The sequence below is a fragment of the Microtus ochrogaster genome, chromosome 5, assembly GCF_000317375.1.
Source record: "Microtus ochrogaster isolate Prairie Vole_2 chromosome 5, MicOch1.0, whole genome shotgun sequence".
In the NCBI taxonomy this organism is placed as follows: Eukaryota; Metazoa; Chordata; class Mammalia; order Rodentia; family Cricetidae; genus Microtus; species Microtus ochrogaster.
In genome coordinates this window covers 15,284,086-15,303,068 of record NC_022012.1, presented here as the reverse complement: position 1 = coordinate 15,303,068, position 18,983 = coordinate 15,284,086, and the positions used below count along the sequence as shown (strand labels likewise).

At 53.1% G+C, this 18,983-nt stretch overlaps 1 protein-coding gene across 3 annotated transcripts in view; it reads right to left on the bottom strand.

Moving 5' to 3' along the window:
* The window catches only part of Pde4a (phosphodiesterase 4A), a 46,194-nt gene that overhangs the window by 14,606 nt on the left and 12,605 nt on the right, over positions 1 to 18,983 (bottom strand). Inside the window, exons 1-7 of one of the 3 annotated variants that reach the window (XM_026779213.1) lie at positions 13,243 to 13,414; positions 7,241 to 7,432; positions 6,326 to 6,362; positions 6,167 to 6,237; positions 4,296 to 4,345; positions 4,067 to 4,179; positions 290 to 383 (exon numbers count right to left, since the gene is read on the bottom strand). In XM_026779213.1, coding sequence (XP_026635014.1) covers positions 290 to 383; positions 4,067 to 4,179; positions 4,296 to 4,345; positions 6,167 to 6,237; positions 6,326 to 6,362; positions 7,241 to 7,432; positions 13,243 to 13,376 — 691 coding nt within the window. In that variant the 5' untranslated portion in view covers positions 13,377 to 13,414. Of the gene's footprint in view, positions 1 to 289; positions 384 to 1,817; positions 2,250 to 4,066; positions 4,180 to 4,295; positions 4,346 to 6,166; positions 6,238 to 6,325; positions 6,363 to 7,240; positions 7,433 to 13,242; positions 13,415 to 18,983 lie in introns of those variants that run through there. The other 2 variants (XM_026779212.1, XM_005346881.3) reach the window with 2 other exon arrangements.

The following is an 18,983-nucleotide window of genomic DNA, read 5'->3' as shown; positions in this document are numbered from 1 at the left end:
GTGTACAGTGTGGCCCTGGCTCTTTACACGGGTGCTTGGGTCATACGTGTACAGTGTGGCCCTGGCTCTTTACGCAGGTGCTAAGGATCCTAATGCAAATCCTCATCCTTGTGAGGCCAGCACTTTAATGACAGGGCAATCTCCTAGCCTGAGATATTTACCAATACGGGCTCTACAGAAAATGGGTGGTCTCACTCAGTCTGCAAAAGGGCTCGGGAATGGAGAGCTCTTGAACAGGAGACCCTTGACCCAGTTCCCCACCCCCATCCGCTTGCTGCCTTGCACTCACCCAGGAATGTTGTGGAAATGTACTCTGAGACCTGGTTTCCGGACCTGCTCATTTCCGACAGGTGTGTCAGTTCCCGGTTCAGCATCCTTTTGAACTGAGGAGAAGGAGACGAGGAACAAGGGGTGATTGGGGGATCATGTGGGGTGCACAAGTGTGTGAGAGCCCTTCCCAGCAAATTCCTAAAAGGCTCCACAATTTCTCGACTCAGCGCCCCCAGTTAGACTGCTTGATGGGTGCAATTAGCTTTTCCCCTTTTCTTGGCTCTTGAGGGGGGACTGCTCTAACTTGGAAGGAGGGGATTCCCAGTTGAGGAAAAAGACACCCCCTCCCAAAGAGGAGTACCTGTGGAAGGGAGGGGCTTCTGCTAACCACAGAACCAATAGCACACCAGGAGACTCCTGTCGCCATGGTGATGGGAGTCTCCTTAGCAACTCCCCCTCCAACCAGCTGCTGAGTCCAGAAAAGGGGGGCAAGTCTGAGGCCCCTTAACCCTTGCCTTCCCAGAGCTATCCCAGGGCCTAGATGTTGCCAAACATGATCTCAATCCGGGGGGGGGTGGAGTTGGAGGGGAAGGATGGGGGTCTGCTACTCAGCCCCAGACGAATCTAAAAGGTTGCAAGTTTCTTAGCACCCAAGCTCTGGAGAGGAGAGGGTTTGGCCAGATGCAGGGAATGAGTGAGCCAAGGAAATCCCAGTCCCATCACCTGGGGAAGGGGGTCACATCAAAGTCCCCCTCCTCCTTAGGGGGGTAGATAATGTACAAATGGGTGAAATATGCCCCCAGATGGGCTTGGGGGTCCCTTCCTGGCCCCCTCATGTCCCTCCACACAAGCGTCTTCTGTGACATTGGGCTTGGAGCAGAAAGGGCATTTGCTCCCCACCCCCAGCACCCCATAGCAGGGACAGACTCATATGGGCAAGGCAGAGGGGGTGGCAAACAGGAGGAGGTGACCCACAGCGGCAAGGGGTGGTCATTCTTCTCAGTACTACTTAGACCCTGGAAACAGACACACATACACAATCTCACACAGCAGCACATAATCACGAATTGTCACCTACCTACCTACCTACCTACCTACCTTCCTACCTACCTACCTACCTATCGTCACATAGCTCAGACACTCCAGCTGAAAGGTACACACCCCAATAAGTAGTCATTGACATTTGGGGGTCACACACCCCAAGAAACATCAGATAGCACCACATTTAACACATAAACCCCAGCACACAATGTCTAGTCCATTCCAGGGCCAGACAGGACCCAGCCATTACAGACATGTGCACGTCCAGGTACAGGTCAGTCACACCCAGCCAGAGAGACACCTTCCCCAGTGAGGCTCCCACATACACTTGCACACAGACATTGCCATCCAAACCCAGCCCTGGGTCACACAGAAACCACAAAGCATGTTATATGGGCCACCCATACATGAACACAGCTGCAGCCAAGTGCCCATCCCATGAGGTCAGAAGTCCCTGATGTCATCGTTGTCACCGCGCCCCCCCCCCCCCCCCTGCACTCCCCTACCTGGTCCCACCAGCCCACCAGCCAGGGCTTGGAGCAGGTCTCGCAGAAGAAGTCCACCAGAGGCATGTTGGAAGCTCAGCTCAGCTCTGGGCTGACAAACAAGTAAAGTAGGCTTGGCTGAGTCCCTGGGTCAATGATGCCTGGGCACTGGGGGCACTAGGGGGAGCTGGGCAGGTGGGGACAACTTCCAAGGGGAGCCGCGGAGGGGCCTGGGCCAGCCCAGCAGGACTGGGGGCCCCCTTCCCCTCCGCGCTCCCAGCAGCAGCCCTGGTTACATGGTCTGCCAGCCCCTGGTCATGATAGGTCCCTCTGCAGCAGAGGCAGGAGGCAGTGGGAGACCTGTGCCCATGGGGACAGGCAGGGTAAGAGTCCTGGGAAGAAAAGCTGTGTGGAGGAGACTCCGCATGTGCACTGTGTGTGTGTGTGTGTGTGTGTGTGCGCGCGCGCGCTCTCACTGCGGTACTGGAGGCTGCACTTGAAGTCAGGTGGTGCTGGGGGTGGGGGGGCGTTAAAGGGGCATCGGAGCCCACGGGCCTCAGTCAGGACTTAGAGGAGGCTGCTGCGGGAAGGCAAGGAGGACACATCTCATCCACGGATGGGCAGATAAAGAAACACACTCCATACCACACGTCTTGAGACATACTGTCCTCAAACCAGACACTGAATAGAGCCAGACACCGAAATGAAATGCACTCTCTCTCTCCTCTCTCTCTCTCTCTCTCTCTCTCTCTCTCTCTCTCTCTCTCTCTCTCACACACATCAAATCTTCAAGGCCACAACATAGCCCTGATCGTACATTTAAACAGCACACAAAGGTTCTCAGTCCACTTCCTTAAAGAGTCCACAGGCAGTAGACTGAGGAACAACGGCCCAGAACCTGACACACAAGGTGCAAATCAACACACATTCCCACAGAAACACTCACATGTTCAAGAAAGTGTGTACTCTCACACACGCACACACTTTTTTTTTTTTTTTTGGTTTTTCGAGACAGGGTTTCTCTGTGGCTTTGGAGCCTGTCCTGGAACTAGCTCTGTATACCAGGCTGGTCTCGAACTCACAGAGATCCGCCTGCCTCTGCCTCCCGAGTGCTGGGATTAAAGGCGTGCGCCACCACCGCCCGGCACGCACACACTTTTAGAGACACACTTTTAACCCATCCTCAGGGACACATTTGTCCTTGAACTCCTTTTCCAGACAAGTCTCCACCCACACAGATCTCTGCATTCCTGAAGAACACCCCCACCTGCACACTCATTTCCTGAGAGACACCCGCCCACAAGGGTTGCACAGCTCCCAGAACCCTCATTCATGGGCCTTGTCTACTGAATGGTGCCCCCCACACTCCACACAGCTGGCCAGGGAACCCATGCCCTCCCCTTCCGAGGCCTAGAACTGTAAAAACCAGAGGTTCTCAGATTCAGACCCAGACTAAACTCACACCTTCAGACACACCCCTCCAGCATAGCCTGCACACACATAGCATACTATGCGACTACTTGTGCACAACCACACACCCTTCTGAAGGCACACACCTGCACACAACCCCTCACAATGACTCCAAACACACTTGCAAATGAGTAGTCAAAAAGCCAGCAGCCATACAGGTTGGACGCCGGGGCCACATACAACCACACAACCTCCGTGAGAGACAGTCATCTGTACAACTAAGCCAACACCTTCACACATACACCCCAGCACCTTCCCCCAACACCTGGCTTCCTCGGCTTGGAGCAAAGCCTGAGTTACAAGCTACTTTTGTTGTTCTAAAGGCACAGTCAAATGACAGGCCCCGTTTCCTGCATCAGAGCTCAGCCCTGCTCACCACGTGAATCTGGTGATTAGCTGGCACACGGTCCTGCTGCAGGGCCGGCATTCACCCCACTTCCCTACACGGGGATCGGTTGGTCCTGCCACACTGGACCTGTAGGCCTCTGGCATCATTCAGAACCCATGCCCTAGGATAAACACACAGGTCCTATCACGGAATTGGGTTCACTCATGGATTTTTATTTCCTCCGTAGCCCTGCCCACCCATTCTGAAGGATTCAGGACACTCACTGGCCCCAATCCACAAGCTTCACTCCGGCGACTGGCTCCACCCACCCCATACACACACCTTGCCCGGTGGTCCTGCCCACCCCACACATTCACCTGTCACTGGCCCCGCCCACCCACCAAGATTTGGCCTGCCCATCAGATTCACCCAGCCCTCCAGGCAGAATTAGCTGCTCTCCGGCCCCACCCACCTTGTGCGAGGCCATCTCGCTGACAGAGCGGAAGGTCTGCATGGTCTCCAGCTGTTCCAGACACCAGTCCAGCTCTTCCAGGGTCTCCCGGGCCAGCTGCTGGCATGTCTCCTCTGAGAAATGGGTGTCCAGGGAAGTGACCCAGAGGGTCCCCAGGCAGTCTCCCACCCCAGCGAGAAGGGTCCACCCAGGGTGAGGGGGCCTTTCCCCAACCTCTAGACTTAGCTACCTGACAGCGTGGCCTTGCAGACAGCGGGTGGGCCGCCCAGTGGGGACCGCCTGAAAAACAATGGGACTCCAATGTCAGCCTGGGTTCTCTCAGAATCAGCTTCCCTCTCCACAAGCAACACCGGTTTCCCTGGTTCTGAACTCACAGAACTTCAGAGCCTGAATTTGTCTTTTTGTGAGACAGTCTCAGCTGAGGCTGGCCTCAAACTCACTACGTAGCCAAAGATGACCTTGATCCTCATAATCCCACTTTCTCAGCGGTGGGATTGCTGGTGTCACCACCTTTCCCTGTGTGTGGAGTGTGGGGGATAAGAACTCAGGGCTTCATGCATGTGAGGCAAACTGAGCCCCACCCCAGGTATTTATTACTTATTTATATTTGTTTAAATTCTGGTCCCTGAATTATATACCCAGCCCACGAGCCCAAACAGAGGGAGGACGTGGAGGTTCAGATCAGTGACACGAAATTCTTCTGAAGGAGGCAATGCTTGCAAGAGAGCCTTATTAGAGCACAGACTGGACTCCGGCCTCAGTCTCCTCCTGGGCTCCCAAATCTGGCTGGACTCTATTCACTTTAGACTACACCAGAGCTCTGCAGTAGGGCCAGATCCTATGTTTTCAAACTTCCTGCCCTCTCACCTTTTTTAAGCTTCTGAGGACGGCCATCACTACACCCGGGGACTGGGGAGCCCCAGCCACCCCTCTGGCCTAAGATAAGAACTGTCTCTCCCCTCCTCTTTTTTTTTAAGACAGGGGTCTGACTGTGTAGCCCAGGCTGGCCTTGAAAGCACTATGGAGGACCCCCCCCCCAGGTTCTGCCTCCAGAGTGCTCGGATTAAAGGTGTGCACAACCATGCCCGGCACGTACCAACTTTTAATTTTATTTTTAACTGTGTTTGTGCTTGTGTACGTGTGAGCGTAGGTGCCCCCAGAATCCAGAAGAGAGCACCGGACGCCCTAGAGCTGGAGTTACAGGCGGCTGTGAGTTGCTCCACACAGGTGCTGAGAATCGATCCAGGCCCTCTGCATGAGCGGCACTCACTCTCCGCAGTCCAACCATCTCTCCAGTCCTCATACCTATTTTTTTAAAACTTTTTTTTCACATTTATCCTGTGGACAGGGGGTATGAGTGCCATGTGCACATGTGGGGGTCAGACGGCCCGTGGGAGTGAGTTCTCCCTCCACTGTGTGGGCTCTGGGGATTGAACTCGGGCTGTCGGGTCTGGCAGCAAGCACCTTTTATCAACGGAGCCATTTTGCTTGACTTGAACCATCCTTATTGACTGAGCATACACTAGGTACCAGGCAATGTTCTAACTCTTTCTGCATGTCGTCTTTGGGTTTCTCACAGAAGCCTTCTAATCAAAGCCTGTCTGCAGCTTTCATTGACAGCAGAGAAACACAGGCGCCCTAATTACCATATGTCTAGAGCTGGTGTCACAACCTGAAGCTCAGGGCTGGAGCTGGAGCCTAGAAGCTGACCATGGTCCTGTCTTAGAAGGGTTGCTTCAACAGAGGAGTCAAGTACTGGCTCGCCTGGGGTCACAAGGCAGGACTGGAAACTGAATCCAGATTTTCTTTTTTCTTTGCCTCCACTTTGAGGCAAGGTCTCATGTAGCCCAGGCTGTCCTGAAACTCCCTATGTAGCCAAGGATGAGAACTCCTGGTTCTTCTCCCTCCATTCCTGACGACAGGTGTGCATCGCTACCCCTGGTTTATGGGTTGCTGGGGGTAGAACAGAGGCAAGCATTCTGCTCACAGAGCCACATCCCAGACGGCTGCTCACTCCTATACACCCATGAGTGTGGGTGCTGAGGACTCAGCTCCACTTCATCTCATGGGTGTGGGTGCTGGGGACTCTGCTCCACTTACTTGTTGCTGGGGATGGGTACATTGGTTAAGAGTGAGAAGTTGCTTCGAACGCTGCGGAGACTGGCCAGCACCTGGGGTGGGAGACAGCTGTAAGGAGAGATGTCTACCTGCAGGGGCCACCAGGATGGGCCCCTGTCCCATGAGGGGAGGAGGTCTCACCTGGGCAAACGGTGTTACAATGAGGTCTTCGGCATGCCTGAAAGTAAGAACGGAGGCAGATGAGGAACCAGGTCTTCAGGGGGGACACTGTGGGGTCAGGACTAGCAAGGAGGAGACAGGACAAGGCAACAGGAGGAACATACCATAGAGACCAGAGTGGGAAGTGTATACACAGGACATGGGGCCCAGAGAAAGGAAGGTGGTAGATGGGACCCCCCATCTCAATAGGGGCTTGTAAGCAAGGGCAGGCTAGAGGGGTCCCAGAAGTGGGGTTCCTCGTTTGCTGGAGAGACAATTGCATAGGGCTGTGCTGGGGATACAGCTCAGGGGTACGGTCTTGCCCACCACATGTAACTCCCTGAATCATTCCCAGAACCAAACAAAAGAGAAGAGAATGAAATCTAAAAAGAGCCAGGTCTGTACCATATGCTTGAAATCTCAGCTACTCCGAGGGCTGAGGCAGGAGGATCGCAAATTTCAGGTTAGCTTGCCTGGTCATGGAGATGCAGCTCAGTTGGTAGAGAGCTTGCCTAGCATACAGGAAGTCTTGGTTCAATCCCCAGGACGGCATAAACAGGGCATGGTGGTGTACATCTGTCACCCCAGCGCTCCAGCAGAGGAGGCAGGAGCTTCAGCTAGATGGGAAGCTACAGACCCTGTTTACAGGAGGAGAGCGAGAGCCAGACTTGAAAGCAACCAATGACTGGGTGTGAGCGGAGCTAGTGGGCACGGCCAAACTTTCTAATTTTCTAAGTCCTGTGTAAGACAGAAAGGGGCAGCTTACCCTTCAATGGGGAGGACAATGTGTGTGTACTGACCAAACACGGGGGGTGGATGCCCCACTCTTTGTTGGAAAGGACAGCTGTGGCAGGGCCAGGCTTAGGGGATCTGGTGAGTAGGGCAGGGTTTGCTCACGCTTCGCTGGTGACAGATGAGTTTCTGGACATAGTCTTGGGTGACATGTCATAGTCGCTGTCTGAGCGATAGAGGAAGGACTCTCGGCGCTGGCTGGTGGCTGCCCCAGCATGTAGCACAAGACCAGGGCTCGCCTGTGAGTCCAGGGGGCTGCGGCCAGGGGACGGTGTTGGCCCATTTTCTGCCTCCACGCTGCAAGAGACAGAGGGAAGAGGAGTCAGGGGGACTGAGATGGTGCTGGTGAGATTAAGATGTGTGAAAGAGGCTGAGGAGGTTTGTGGCAGAGATCAGGGAGACAGGGGAGACGTGTGGAGAGACAGCTCAGCTGGTGAAGAACTTGTCACGCAAGCGTGAAAGACTTGCGTTCAGTCCTTGAAGGTGCCCGCTTTACTTTTCTTTTCTACACATGCACACAGCTGGTGTGCTGGCTCACACCTGTAATCTCAGCACGTGGGAGGCTGAAGCAGCGAGAGCAATGCCACGAATCTGAAGCAAATCTAGGTATATGGCCAAACCCTGTCTAAGGTCAATTAATTTAAAATTTTAAGGGCCACTGAGATGGCCCCACCCTCTGACCTCCACTTCAACACCCCTGCACTTTCACACACATGTCCCCACGAAGTAAATAAGAATGTACTAATTATTAAAAACCCAATCTGAAGTTGTCCCAATAGCTCACAGTCCAGGTGCCCGCACAGAGAATCCAAAGAAAAATATTGCGGGCTGACGGAATGCTGCTGGCGAAATATCAGCTCTTAGGAAGGGGGATGTGAAGATAAACCTTGGCTCCAGCTTTTAGCAAACCAAGGTGACCTTGAGTTCATTGGCAAGACCACACCCTTCAAGAAAGTTTTGGCCAGGCGGTGGTGGCACACACCTTTCATCCCGGCACTCAAGAGGCAGAGCCAGACGGTTCTCTGAGTTTGACGCCAGCCTGGTCTACAGAGTGAGTCCCAAAACAGAGAAACGGGTTACACAGAGAAACCCTATCTTCAAAAGCAAAAACCAAGCAGAAAAGTTTTTTAAAAATCAATTGAGGGGGCCGGTCGATGGTGGCGCACGCCTTTAATCCCAGCACTCGGGAGGCAGAGGCATGTTGATCTCTGTGAGTTCGAGACCAGCCTGGTCTACAGAGCTAGTTCCAGGACAGGCTCCAAAACCACAGAGAAACCCTGTCTCAAAAAAAAAAAAATCAATTGAGGGCTGGGTGGTGGTGGCGCAGGCCTTTCATCCCAGCACTTGGGAGGCAGAGGCAGGTGGATCTCTGATGAGTTCAAGGTCAGCCTGGTCCACAGAGTCAGTTCCAAGACAACCAAGGCTACACAGACAAAACAAACCAATCACCTGAGGGACTAGAGGGGTGGACTCAGCTGTTAAGAAGCACCAGTCAGTTGCTCTCGCAGAGGACCTGGGTTTGATCCCCCAGCACCTACATGATCACAACTGTCTGTAACTCCAGGTCCAGGGATCTGATGCCCTGTTCTGACCTCTGTAGGCATCAGGCACATACGTGGTACACAGACATACATACAGGCAAAACACTCATCAGTTAAAAAAAAATAAGGTTTCTTTAAAGTAAAATCTTGTTGAGAGACTTGGCTGGCTAAATACAGAAAAACCACTCATAAAGCCAAAGGCCAAATCTGGACAAACATGTCCACAATAGCTGTCAGCTACCAAACCCAAACTAACCAAAACAATCCAGCAACTGATGAACTGATATATTTTAGCAAATTCGACTGTGGAATAGTGTACATCATGAAAAAATGGATGATTGACACACAAAACTTGAACGTGTCTTGTTTGTTTGTGTTCATGGACACACACGTGAGTGTGCACGGCGTACGTACACACATGATCGTGCACTATGGACGCACACACGTGAGCGTGTGCTATGGCCCCTGTGGTGGTTAGAGAACAGCTTGAGAGAGTCAGCTCTCCTTCCACCATGTGGGTTCTGGGGATTCACTGCCAGTGTCTTACCTGCTGAGTAACCTTCAGCCTTTCTGCGCAAATGAATTTTATTAAAGTTACAAGGCAGGGATGAGGCGATGGCTCAGTGGGTACAACAACTGCTGTTCAATTATAAGAAACTTGAGTCCCAGTCGCCAGCACCCATGTAAAAGCTAGGAGCAGTGGCATGCAGCTACGGGGTCTACATGGAGAGTAATAGAAGACACCAGACATGTACACCTGGGCACATGTGCCCACCCACCCCACATACATGATATACACAAATACACACACGAAAGAAAAGGACAAAACCAGAGTATATTCGTGCTACATTAGACATGTCAAAACTCACAGAACTAGCCCAACAGAGTTCCAGCACCATGGAGTGAGGCTGGTGGGAGGACAGCAAGTATAAAGTCAGCTGGACCACATACATAGTGAGACCCGAAGGAATCAAAGCCTAGGGAGTGGTAAGGCATTGCCTTTGAATCCCTGGGTTCTGGGGTGGCGGTGGTGGGAAAGAGGCTTACCGCCAAGCTTACACAGAGGTTTGAGAGGGAACTGACCCCTAAAAGGTGTCCTCTGACCTCCACACACGCCTCAGCACAGCAGGCACACACATGTTTAAAAATAAAAATAAAAGCTGAGCATCGTAGCACACGCCTTTAATCCCAGCATTCGGGGAGGCAGAGGCAGGCAGCTCTCTGAGTTCAAGGCCAGCCTGGTCTACAGTGTGAGTTTCCAGACAGCCAGGGCTACACAGAGAAACCCTGTCTTTAAAAAAAAAAAAAGTAAAATAAGAGCCCTGAAGGTGAAGGGAAAAGCACACATGAACTTTTGCCTTTGATGGCAGCGGTCATCTATGAGTACCTGCAGCACCACGTGCATGGTCTAAGTTGCATGTTTCTCTCGGTTGCATTTCCACAACCAGAGTTTCTGATTTGTATTACATTTCACTTGTTTTTTGTTTTTTTTTTTTTTTGGTTTTTCGAGACAGGGTTTCTCTGTGGCTTTGGAGCCTGTCCTGGATCTAGCTCTGTAGACCAGGCTGGCCTCGAACTCACAGAGATCTGCCTGCCTCTGCCACCTGAGTGCTGGGATTAAAGGCGTGCGCCACCACCGCCCGGCTCACTTGTTTGTTTACTGTGTGTGAGAGTGTTGGTGCCACACGGCTGGGAGGTCTGAGGCCTTGCACTCTTCTACCATGGAGCTCAGTGCAAGTCTCTACCCGCTGAGCCATCCTGCCCACCCTCCTTCTCATACCCTTGCTGTCTGCCTCTCCTGTGAAAGTGCTCTGTTTATACTGACCCATTTATTTCTGCACCATTTGTTGAGGACATGAGACCTGAGGCACAAAGTGTCAGTGGGCACCTGGGGGCCTAGCTGCCTGATGGCCATATCCTGAGTTTGCTCCCACTGAGGACCTGGGCCCTTTACACAGGAGCTTAGGGAGGAGGAGACCCACACAGACCTGCAGGGCTCTCAGCTGACATCCTGGTGGCAAATCTGCCTGCCCCGAGGGAAGCAGTGAACGTCAGTGGGAGCTCATGGGCCTTTGTGGTGAGCAGATGGTCCCTTGGGCACTGTTGTTTGTGCTTCAGGCCTGAATGTCCCCTGAGCTGAGGGCAGGCACAGGGGACAAGGCTGGGCTGTTGAACTGAAGCTTGGGGCGACACAAGGGGTCAGCTGATCCTAGACTGCAACCAAGCATAGAGACCTCAGTGTAATCCCTGGGACTTACATCCTGGAGGAAGAGAAGGAACTCCACAGCGCCCTCTAACCTCCACATGGGGACCGTCAATCACACGCCCATGCACATCCACACACAAAATACACACAAATGTAAGGAAAAAAGACCCCTGCCTCTTCTGTCCAAAGTCAGCCAGAGAAATCTCAACAGGAGGCAAAGTCACAAGCTACACGGAGGAGGAGCAGAGGCTGGTACTAGAGCCCTCAGCCTGGTCAGCACAGGTACAGTGACCAGCAATAGACTCTCACTTCAATCTCAAGAGGCAACATAGTCAAGTACTGGCCACAGGGACCTAAGTCTGGACTGCCAGCAGCAGCCCTGGGGGACGAGACAGGTCCAGCAGCAGTGCGCACCTGACAGAGGGGCGCTGGGAAGGTGAAGACGGGATTCCTGGGTCTCCCTGGCCACGTAGCCTTGGCCAATCCAGGGAGCTTCAGGTTCTGTAACTGACCCTGTCTCAGGAAAGTAAGGTGAAGGTTTAATCCCCAGGACCCAAACAGTGGGAAGAGAAAATGGACACCTGAAAGTTGCCCTTCAACCCCCGCATGTATCACTCCAAGAAATTAAATAAACAAATATAGAAATAAAAGAGAAGCCAAACACAAACAAATGCTATTAAGTGCCCAATGCTAGGCGCTAAGTATGTCCCCATAAGCATTGATGGCCCATTTTCTAGGCCAAAACCAGCCAAACAAACAAACAAAACCCTGACAATGGCCAGGAGGTGGTGGTGCATGCCTTTAATCCCCATACTCGGGAGACATAGGCAGGCGGATCTCTGTGAGTTCGAGGATAGCCTGGTCTACAGAGCTAGTTCCAGGACAGGCTCCAAAGCCACAGAGAAAACCAAAGTGAACAAACAAAAACCTGAGGATGAGGAGGTCAGAAAGGATAAGCAGGGCTGGGCCTGGCTCATGGGTGAGGTACTGCCTGGCACGCAGCTCACAAAGACCTGGGTTCAAGGTCATCCTCAGCTACGCGGCAAATTGGAGGCCAGCTTGACTACTAAACAAGCAAACAAAGGGGCTAAATAAGTTGGTCAGGAGTGGCTTTGAACCTGGGGCTGCTGGGCTCTGCACTCTGGGGACAGAAACAGAGGCCCAGCCTGTGGCCTTCCAGGCTCCTTGCTTGTCTCCACCTGATTGCCTCGGAGGAGGTGCCAGAAAGCTTCCATGAAAAGGACTGGTCTGCTCTGTGAAGGTCACACTGAGGTTGAGTGTCAGCTCTGGCAAGTGTCTGCAGCGGGCTCCCAGTGCCAGGTGCCACTGATGTTTGTGGGACTGGATGTCAAGGCTTGGAGCATGTGATAAGTCTAGGCAGGGGATTCCTGTGTGTCCACACTTGTCATGCAGAGGTACGCATGAGGGGGAGGGGCAGGTGTCCCAACTGCCCAGGTGTCTGTCTGTCTCCATGTTCCTGTGACCTCATGAGAATGTCCCACAAAAACACTGTGGCTGTTCCTGACCCAAGTGGTTATGAAGTGGGGGAGGGGGGAGTCTTTCCTGCCTGCAGGAATGAGTATACAAGAGGTGACAGTGTCTTTCTGGGAAGCAAGGTGTATACCAGGCTGTTCTGAAGGTATTAGCATCTGTGTTCACCTGCCATGGTTATGGGTTCCTTGTGTGTTCTCTCCTTGACTAACCTGGAGACCCCAGTCACGTCTAAAACAGCAAATACCCGTGACCTGGCTTAACCCAAATGTGGGTGTGGCCACGTGTGTTCTCACTGGACACGGGTGTCTGTGTCCATCAAGGTGTCTGACCAGACTGTGCAGCGAGGCATGGAGGACTTCCCAACTTAAAGGTCACTTCCTGGCCGCAGCTCTACCCATCCAGTTCAAAATGCCCTCTGGGTTCTCAGGCACCTTCCCCCACACACCAGGGCTTGGCCTGCAGTCCGACAGCCCCAGCTCAGGGGAGTTGTGTGGAGAAACCATGTAAGGCCTTAGGGCCCTGGCTCTTGGCCAGTGACTTGGGAATGGAGCCCAGGTGCCAGGCTGGACACCCACGATTGCTGCCGGGGAGAGTACTAGATACTCAAGTTGAGGGGAATGGAAAGTGCGGAGGAACCCCAACCTTGAGTAGACAGTTGAGGTGGAAACTAGCACCCAGTTTTGGAGCCCACCCATCTGCAGGCACCCACAGTTTTAAGGCGAGGGCAGGGTCCCTTGCTAGATGTGGGAAGTTTCTTAGGGGATCCTCCCCCGAAAGCTGGCTACTTTAGAAAGGCTCCTCTTTTCCCAAACATGCAAGTACACCTTCAAGTCACAAAGAAAGGCAACTGGCTGCAGGCCACCCACCTGACACATCTGCGGGGAGGGTGTCGAAGAGTGTCCTCCTCGCTGAAGGAGAAGTGGGTCAGTGACTCTGGTCCCAGGGGCAATGCCAAGGCCGGGGGTCGGGGCCGGGCCCGGGGTGCTGCACTGGAGCGCATGGGAGCCAAGCGCCGTCGGGGCCGGCATTGGGGACCGGCTGCTGCACAGGGGGTGTGCGGCGCTGCACGCCAGGCCTTAGGCGCCAGCGATTGCCGGCACCGCCTCCACACTTGTCGTGTCCTAGCCCCTGGCACCACCCCTGTGGCCCCCCAAGGGACACGATCCCAGTGCTCGCGACCTCCTCACGAGTATGTGTCCACAGCGCCTGCCTCCCTCTTGCAGAAGGGCCCTGTGAAACTGAGCACCCACTTCCCGCCGGTCCCTCCCCGGGCTTTAGGGACGCCCGGGGCTCCGGTTTCCCCGGCTCCTAGCCCACGGCCCTCCCCTCTGCCCCGGCCCCGCCTTCCACCCCTCCCCGGCCTGACGTCGAGCTGTGCCACCTCTAGGTCTCAGATCGCCACCAAGCGCCCGCGGGGGAACCAGACACACCCCAGAGGCGAGTGCAGGGTGATCAAGACCCTAAGGAGGGACTAGGTGACAGATGCTGGGAGGTGGAGCTGGGCAGTGGAGGGACAAAAAATAAAACAAAACAAAACAAAACAAAAAAACAAAAAACAAAAAACGGAACAGGCACAGACAAACCCAAGACACACTTATGTCCCCCACACCTTGCCCCATCCCAAAGGTCAGGCCTCTGCTCTTCCCCCCCCCCCCCCCGGTCCATTTCTTGCCCAGTGCCCAGAGTGGCTTCCAACAGTCTCTGTCCTCAGCAAGTATATATAGAGAACAGAGGACCGTGCCAGCCGGGAGGAGACCCAGCAAAAACCTGGGTCGATCTCCAGGCTACCACGAAGTTCAGTTTCCAGGAGAAAGGGATGTTTGGAAGGCACACCGGATGTGGTTTCTAGGCCTGGCTCCCTCAGGCTTCCTGTCCCCACAGCCCATCACATTCTGGTCAAGCAATCATCCATCCCTCATGGCATGAGGTGGTATCACTACCAAATAAGACCCGGGGGAGGGACTGGGTGACACACTGGGAGGCAGAGCTAGGGAGAAGAGGGACACAAGACAAACCCAGCCGCATAAGGCAACAAAATAACGTCATTCAACAGACAGCTAGCGGCTAGAAGAACTCAACACCAACTTGTTCCCAAGTGCGGTAGCTCATGCCTGCAACTCTAGCAATCTTGATTCAGCCTGGGCTACAGAGCGGGACTTTATCTCAAAAGCCACAGCTCAGCTAGTCGAGTGCCTGCCTAACACACACAAAGGGTTCAGCCTGAATCTGCGCGGTGTGGTGTGACTACAACGCTAGTGCTCAGGAGTGGCAGGAGGATAAGAAGTTCAAGGCCACCCTTGGCTATACAGTGAGCAGGAAGCTAGCCTGGGTTACTGGAGCCTGTGTCTCAAAACAAGGTCCAAAAACCACATCTGGAGCGATGGCTCAGTAGTTAAAAGTACTGGCAGCTCTTCCTGGAGACCTGGGATTAGATGCCCAGTATCTACATGGAGGCTCATAAGCATCTGTAGGGACCCCATGTCATTGTCTGGCCTCCACAGGCACCAGGCACACGCAGGGTGCACATACAGGCAAAACGCGCTCTCTCTCTCTCTCTCTCTCTCTCTCTCTCTCTCTCTCTCTCACACACACACACACACACACACACACACAACACACATACACACACACAAAGATTTAAAATTAAAAACAAAAAAAAGCTAAATTTAAAAAAAAGACAAAATCAAAGAAAGAAAGAGATGGGCATGGTGGCACACGTTTTAATTCCAGCCTGGTGTGCATAGTGAGTTACAGACTAGTCAGAACTGAGCAGCCTGACTGAATGTGGTTCCCAGCACCCATACTGGACCTCACAACTGCTTCTAACTCCAGATCCAGGGGACCCGGCATTCTCTTCTGGCTTCCACAGGCCCCTGAACTCAAGTACACACATATAAGCACACAATCCTATGTTTATGCTTATGTGTGTGTGTGAGTGAATAAGCCATTGAATACAGGGCTTTGGTCCTATGTAGCTAGCGGTACCTGTGTTTATGAGCCCCCAGTGTGTGATGTGGTATTGGGAACTGAACCTCAGCAAGTGCTCTTAACCTCTGAGCCATCTCTCCAGCCCCTAAAAAAGAAAAGAATACAAGTCCCAGGGTCACACCGGATGCTGGGCTGGCCTCAAGTCCCCAAGGCATAACCACAGCTTCAAGTAGGCGCAGGAAGTGAGAGACCCTGCGTTTATTGAGCACCTACAGTATGCCCTATCAGATTTCTCCACAGCAACCCTGGAGGGCAAGATGATTTTTATCTCTACCTCACACGGAAGAGGAAAAGCGAGGCTGCAGCAAGCCCCCTCCCCAAGCCCAACAGATGGTCATGCTGGTGAGCGCAGAAGGGCCTCGAACCCGTGGCCAAAGGGGCGCGCACTCACCCGGCCCACGCCTGCCGGCCCCAGTCTCGCACGCTACCACGGAAGAGCCGCAGGCGTCTGTGGGGCGTGGAGGATGTGTTGCCGAAGAACACGGAGGCTGCGGAGGGCCCGGGCAGGAACGCGTCGTCCTCGGCCGCCGCCTCCAGGCAGGCCGCCGCGCGCGGCTCAGGGTTGCGGCCCCAGCCCCGCCGCGCCATGCGCCTCCCGCAGCCTCGGCCCTTCCGGCTGCGCTCGGGCCGCCCTCGGGGCGGGGCCGGCCGGGGCGCCTCAGACCTCAGGAAGCCCAACCACCTTCCTCCAAGGCGCGCCGCCCGGGGTAGCCACAGACCCCTCAGTGTCCCCCTTTTCCTAGCACTGCCACCGTTTTCTGATACATCCATTCCCAAAGACCGGTGCACACCAGAATTCTCAGAGTGCACCCACAAATCCGGGTGGTGTTCTGAAAGCCCACGGAGGTCCCTCTGACACCAAGACCACTGACACGAACCTCTCTTTACTCATTCTTTTTTGGGGGCGGGGAGCGTTAAAACTGGGTCTCACTATGTAGTTCTGACTGGCCAAGAACTATGAGACCAGGCTTTCCTCGAACTCACTGAGTCCTTTCCAAGTCCTGGGTGTACGCCACCATGGGCAGCTGGCAGACTAGATTCTCCAAAACTCTCCTAAAGCGTGCACAGACACCATCCCCAGCATCCTAGACTCACCTCCCACAGGCAAAGGCAATGTCCACAAGCCAACTGGAGCCCCCAAATCCTAGAGTCACCTATGGCAGGAAATGTTTTCCTCCACCCTGCAGTGGCTCCACGGCATCCTACAATGTCCCCCTAAAGTGCTGAGACCCCCAACATAAGCTTAGGGGTATCTTCAGACACAAGGCACGGGTGCAACCATGGTGACATAGCAAGGGTGTGGGATCCCAAAACGCCAGGTGTGTGTGTGTGTAAGTAGGTTAATCCACGGCTCTTGGGCCAGTCCTAGACTTTAATTCTTGCTTTGTATAGTTTCTTCATTGTTCATTATTTTATTATTGTGTGTGTGCATTCCCACTTGCAAGAATGCAAACATGCTCGCATGATATAGCACACATGTGGAGAGCAAAAACCTCCTTTGGATAACTCCCAGGAATCCCGGGGTGGGGCTCAGGGCATCAGACTTAGCAGCAATCGTCTTTGCCCGCTGAGCCATTTCACTGGCCCAGTCCCAAGTTGTAGGTCATAATCTGATAATACATCTACAGTCTTGGAAATACCTCCTCGTGCCGCCTATAGCTCACAAGATGTCCCTAAGCAATCTTATGCAGTCCACGCTGACCTTAAACTTGCTATGTGGCAGTCTGAGTTTAAACTCCTAGTCCTCCTGCCTCCACCTCCTCTAGTCTGGGATTCCAGGCATGAGCTTCCCTGTCCTCCAGGAGCTCAGGCTGGCTGCAAACTCGAAATGCAACTGCCTTGGCTTCTTGGGTGCTGACATTATGCCTCATCGTGCAAGACGTTTGCTCTATATCAGAAAGGAGCGAGGAGTCTTTCTGTCTGGAGTTATGAGCACCGGTGCCATAGGGCCCAGAGACTGAGGAAGGTGAAGCTGGGGCCTAGCTTTACCATCACTTTATCCACTTGGCCTGAAATCACTTCCACAGTGCATCAGTTCGTCCAACGGTAAACCAGGTACAGTGAGTCGACCTGATGCAGGGAGTCCACTCAGCTGGTGGAGTGCCTGCTGAGTACACACAGCCCTGGGTTTCACCCCAGGACAGCCCGAGGGCTCCTGAGGCAGAGACAGAAGAACTGCCATATTAAACTACTTAGTGAGCTCCGGGACAGCCTGGGCTACATGGTCCAAAAGACCCAGGAACTTTGGGATGTAGTGTGGACTCATTCAACAGCTACAACTGCTATTATCTGAGAAAATGTTTGATGTCTTGCTGTGCAAGCCGAGGGTGACAGCATGTGTCAGGGATGGTCACGGCTAGGACCTGAACCTTTCTTTCTTCCTTTTTTTGGTTTTTCGAGACATGGTTTCTCTGTGTAGCCCTGGCTGTCCTGGAATTCGCTCTGTAGACCAGGCTGGCCTCAAACTCACAGAGATCTGCCTACCCCTGCCTACTGAGTGTTAGAATTAAGGATGAGTGCCATCACCGCCCCACACAGCTGGCCCTTTCTGTACCTCGTGTGCATGCAGCACTTCCTGGTGTGATGCCAAACACACAAGAGCAGATGGGAGAGCTCACTAGGTAAAGGACCTTGCTGCCAAGCCTGACAAACTAGGTTTAATCTCCAGGACCCAAGTGGTAGAAGGTGAGGCCTGACTGTAAAAAATTAACTCTGTATCATATGCTGTCCCATGCGCATGCCCACGCAGTAACCGGCGCAAGCCTTTGATCCCAGCACTGGGGAGGTAGAAGCAGGCGGATCTCTGTGAGTTCGAAGCCAGCCTGGTCTACAAACAAAGTTCCAGGCTAAAGGGGGAGAGCGGGAGGGAGCTTTTAAGGGAGACAATCTATTTAAGAGTATTTCTAGGACACATGATCTGCGAGTGGCTGAGTCAGACTCTAAAGCAGTGTGATTTTTTTTTTTTTGCTTTAGTTTATAAGAGGTCTATTAGCCCACGCTAGTCTTGAACTCCTGATCCTCTGGTCTCTCCCTTCCTAGTGCTGAGATGACAGGTGAGTGGCACCATGCCAACCCCAGAGTTTGCCAGCCTTTATTATGAGTCCCTTATGAAATGACCTTTGTAGACTTAAAAACTCTTGTCTTCCCCATGTAATGACTGTATAGTGTAGCAGGTGTCCCTGTAGCTGGCTGTTTCAAATCTTCAGACGCACCCAAGCACAGACTGAAATGCTTTTGAGGCTGGCACAGGCCAGGCAGAGACAGGAGGGTAAGAATATTCAAGGTCATTTTGGTTACATGGTTCAAGCCCAGTGGGGGCTATATAAGATCTTGTTTCAAACAACCAAAAGCCAAAAGACTTCATTATTTTTGGGGCCTAGAAAGATGGTTCAGAGTTAAAAGCATGTATTGCTCCTCCAGAGGACCTGAATTCAATTCCTAGCATTCAGGTCAGAAGGCCCATAGCAAACACATGGTACACACTTGTAGATAAAACTCCCATACACATGAAATAAAAATAAATAAATCTTTTATTTATTTATTTATTTATTTTGGTTTTTTTCGAGACAGGGTTTCTCTGTGGTTTTGGAGCCTGTCCTGGAACTAGCTCTTGTAGACC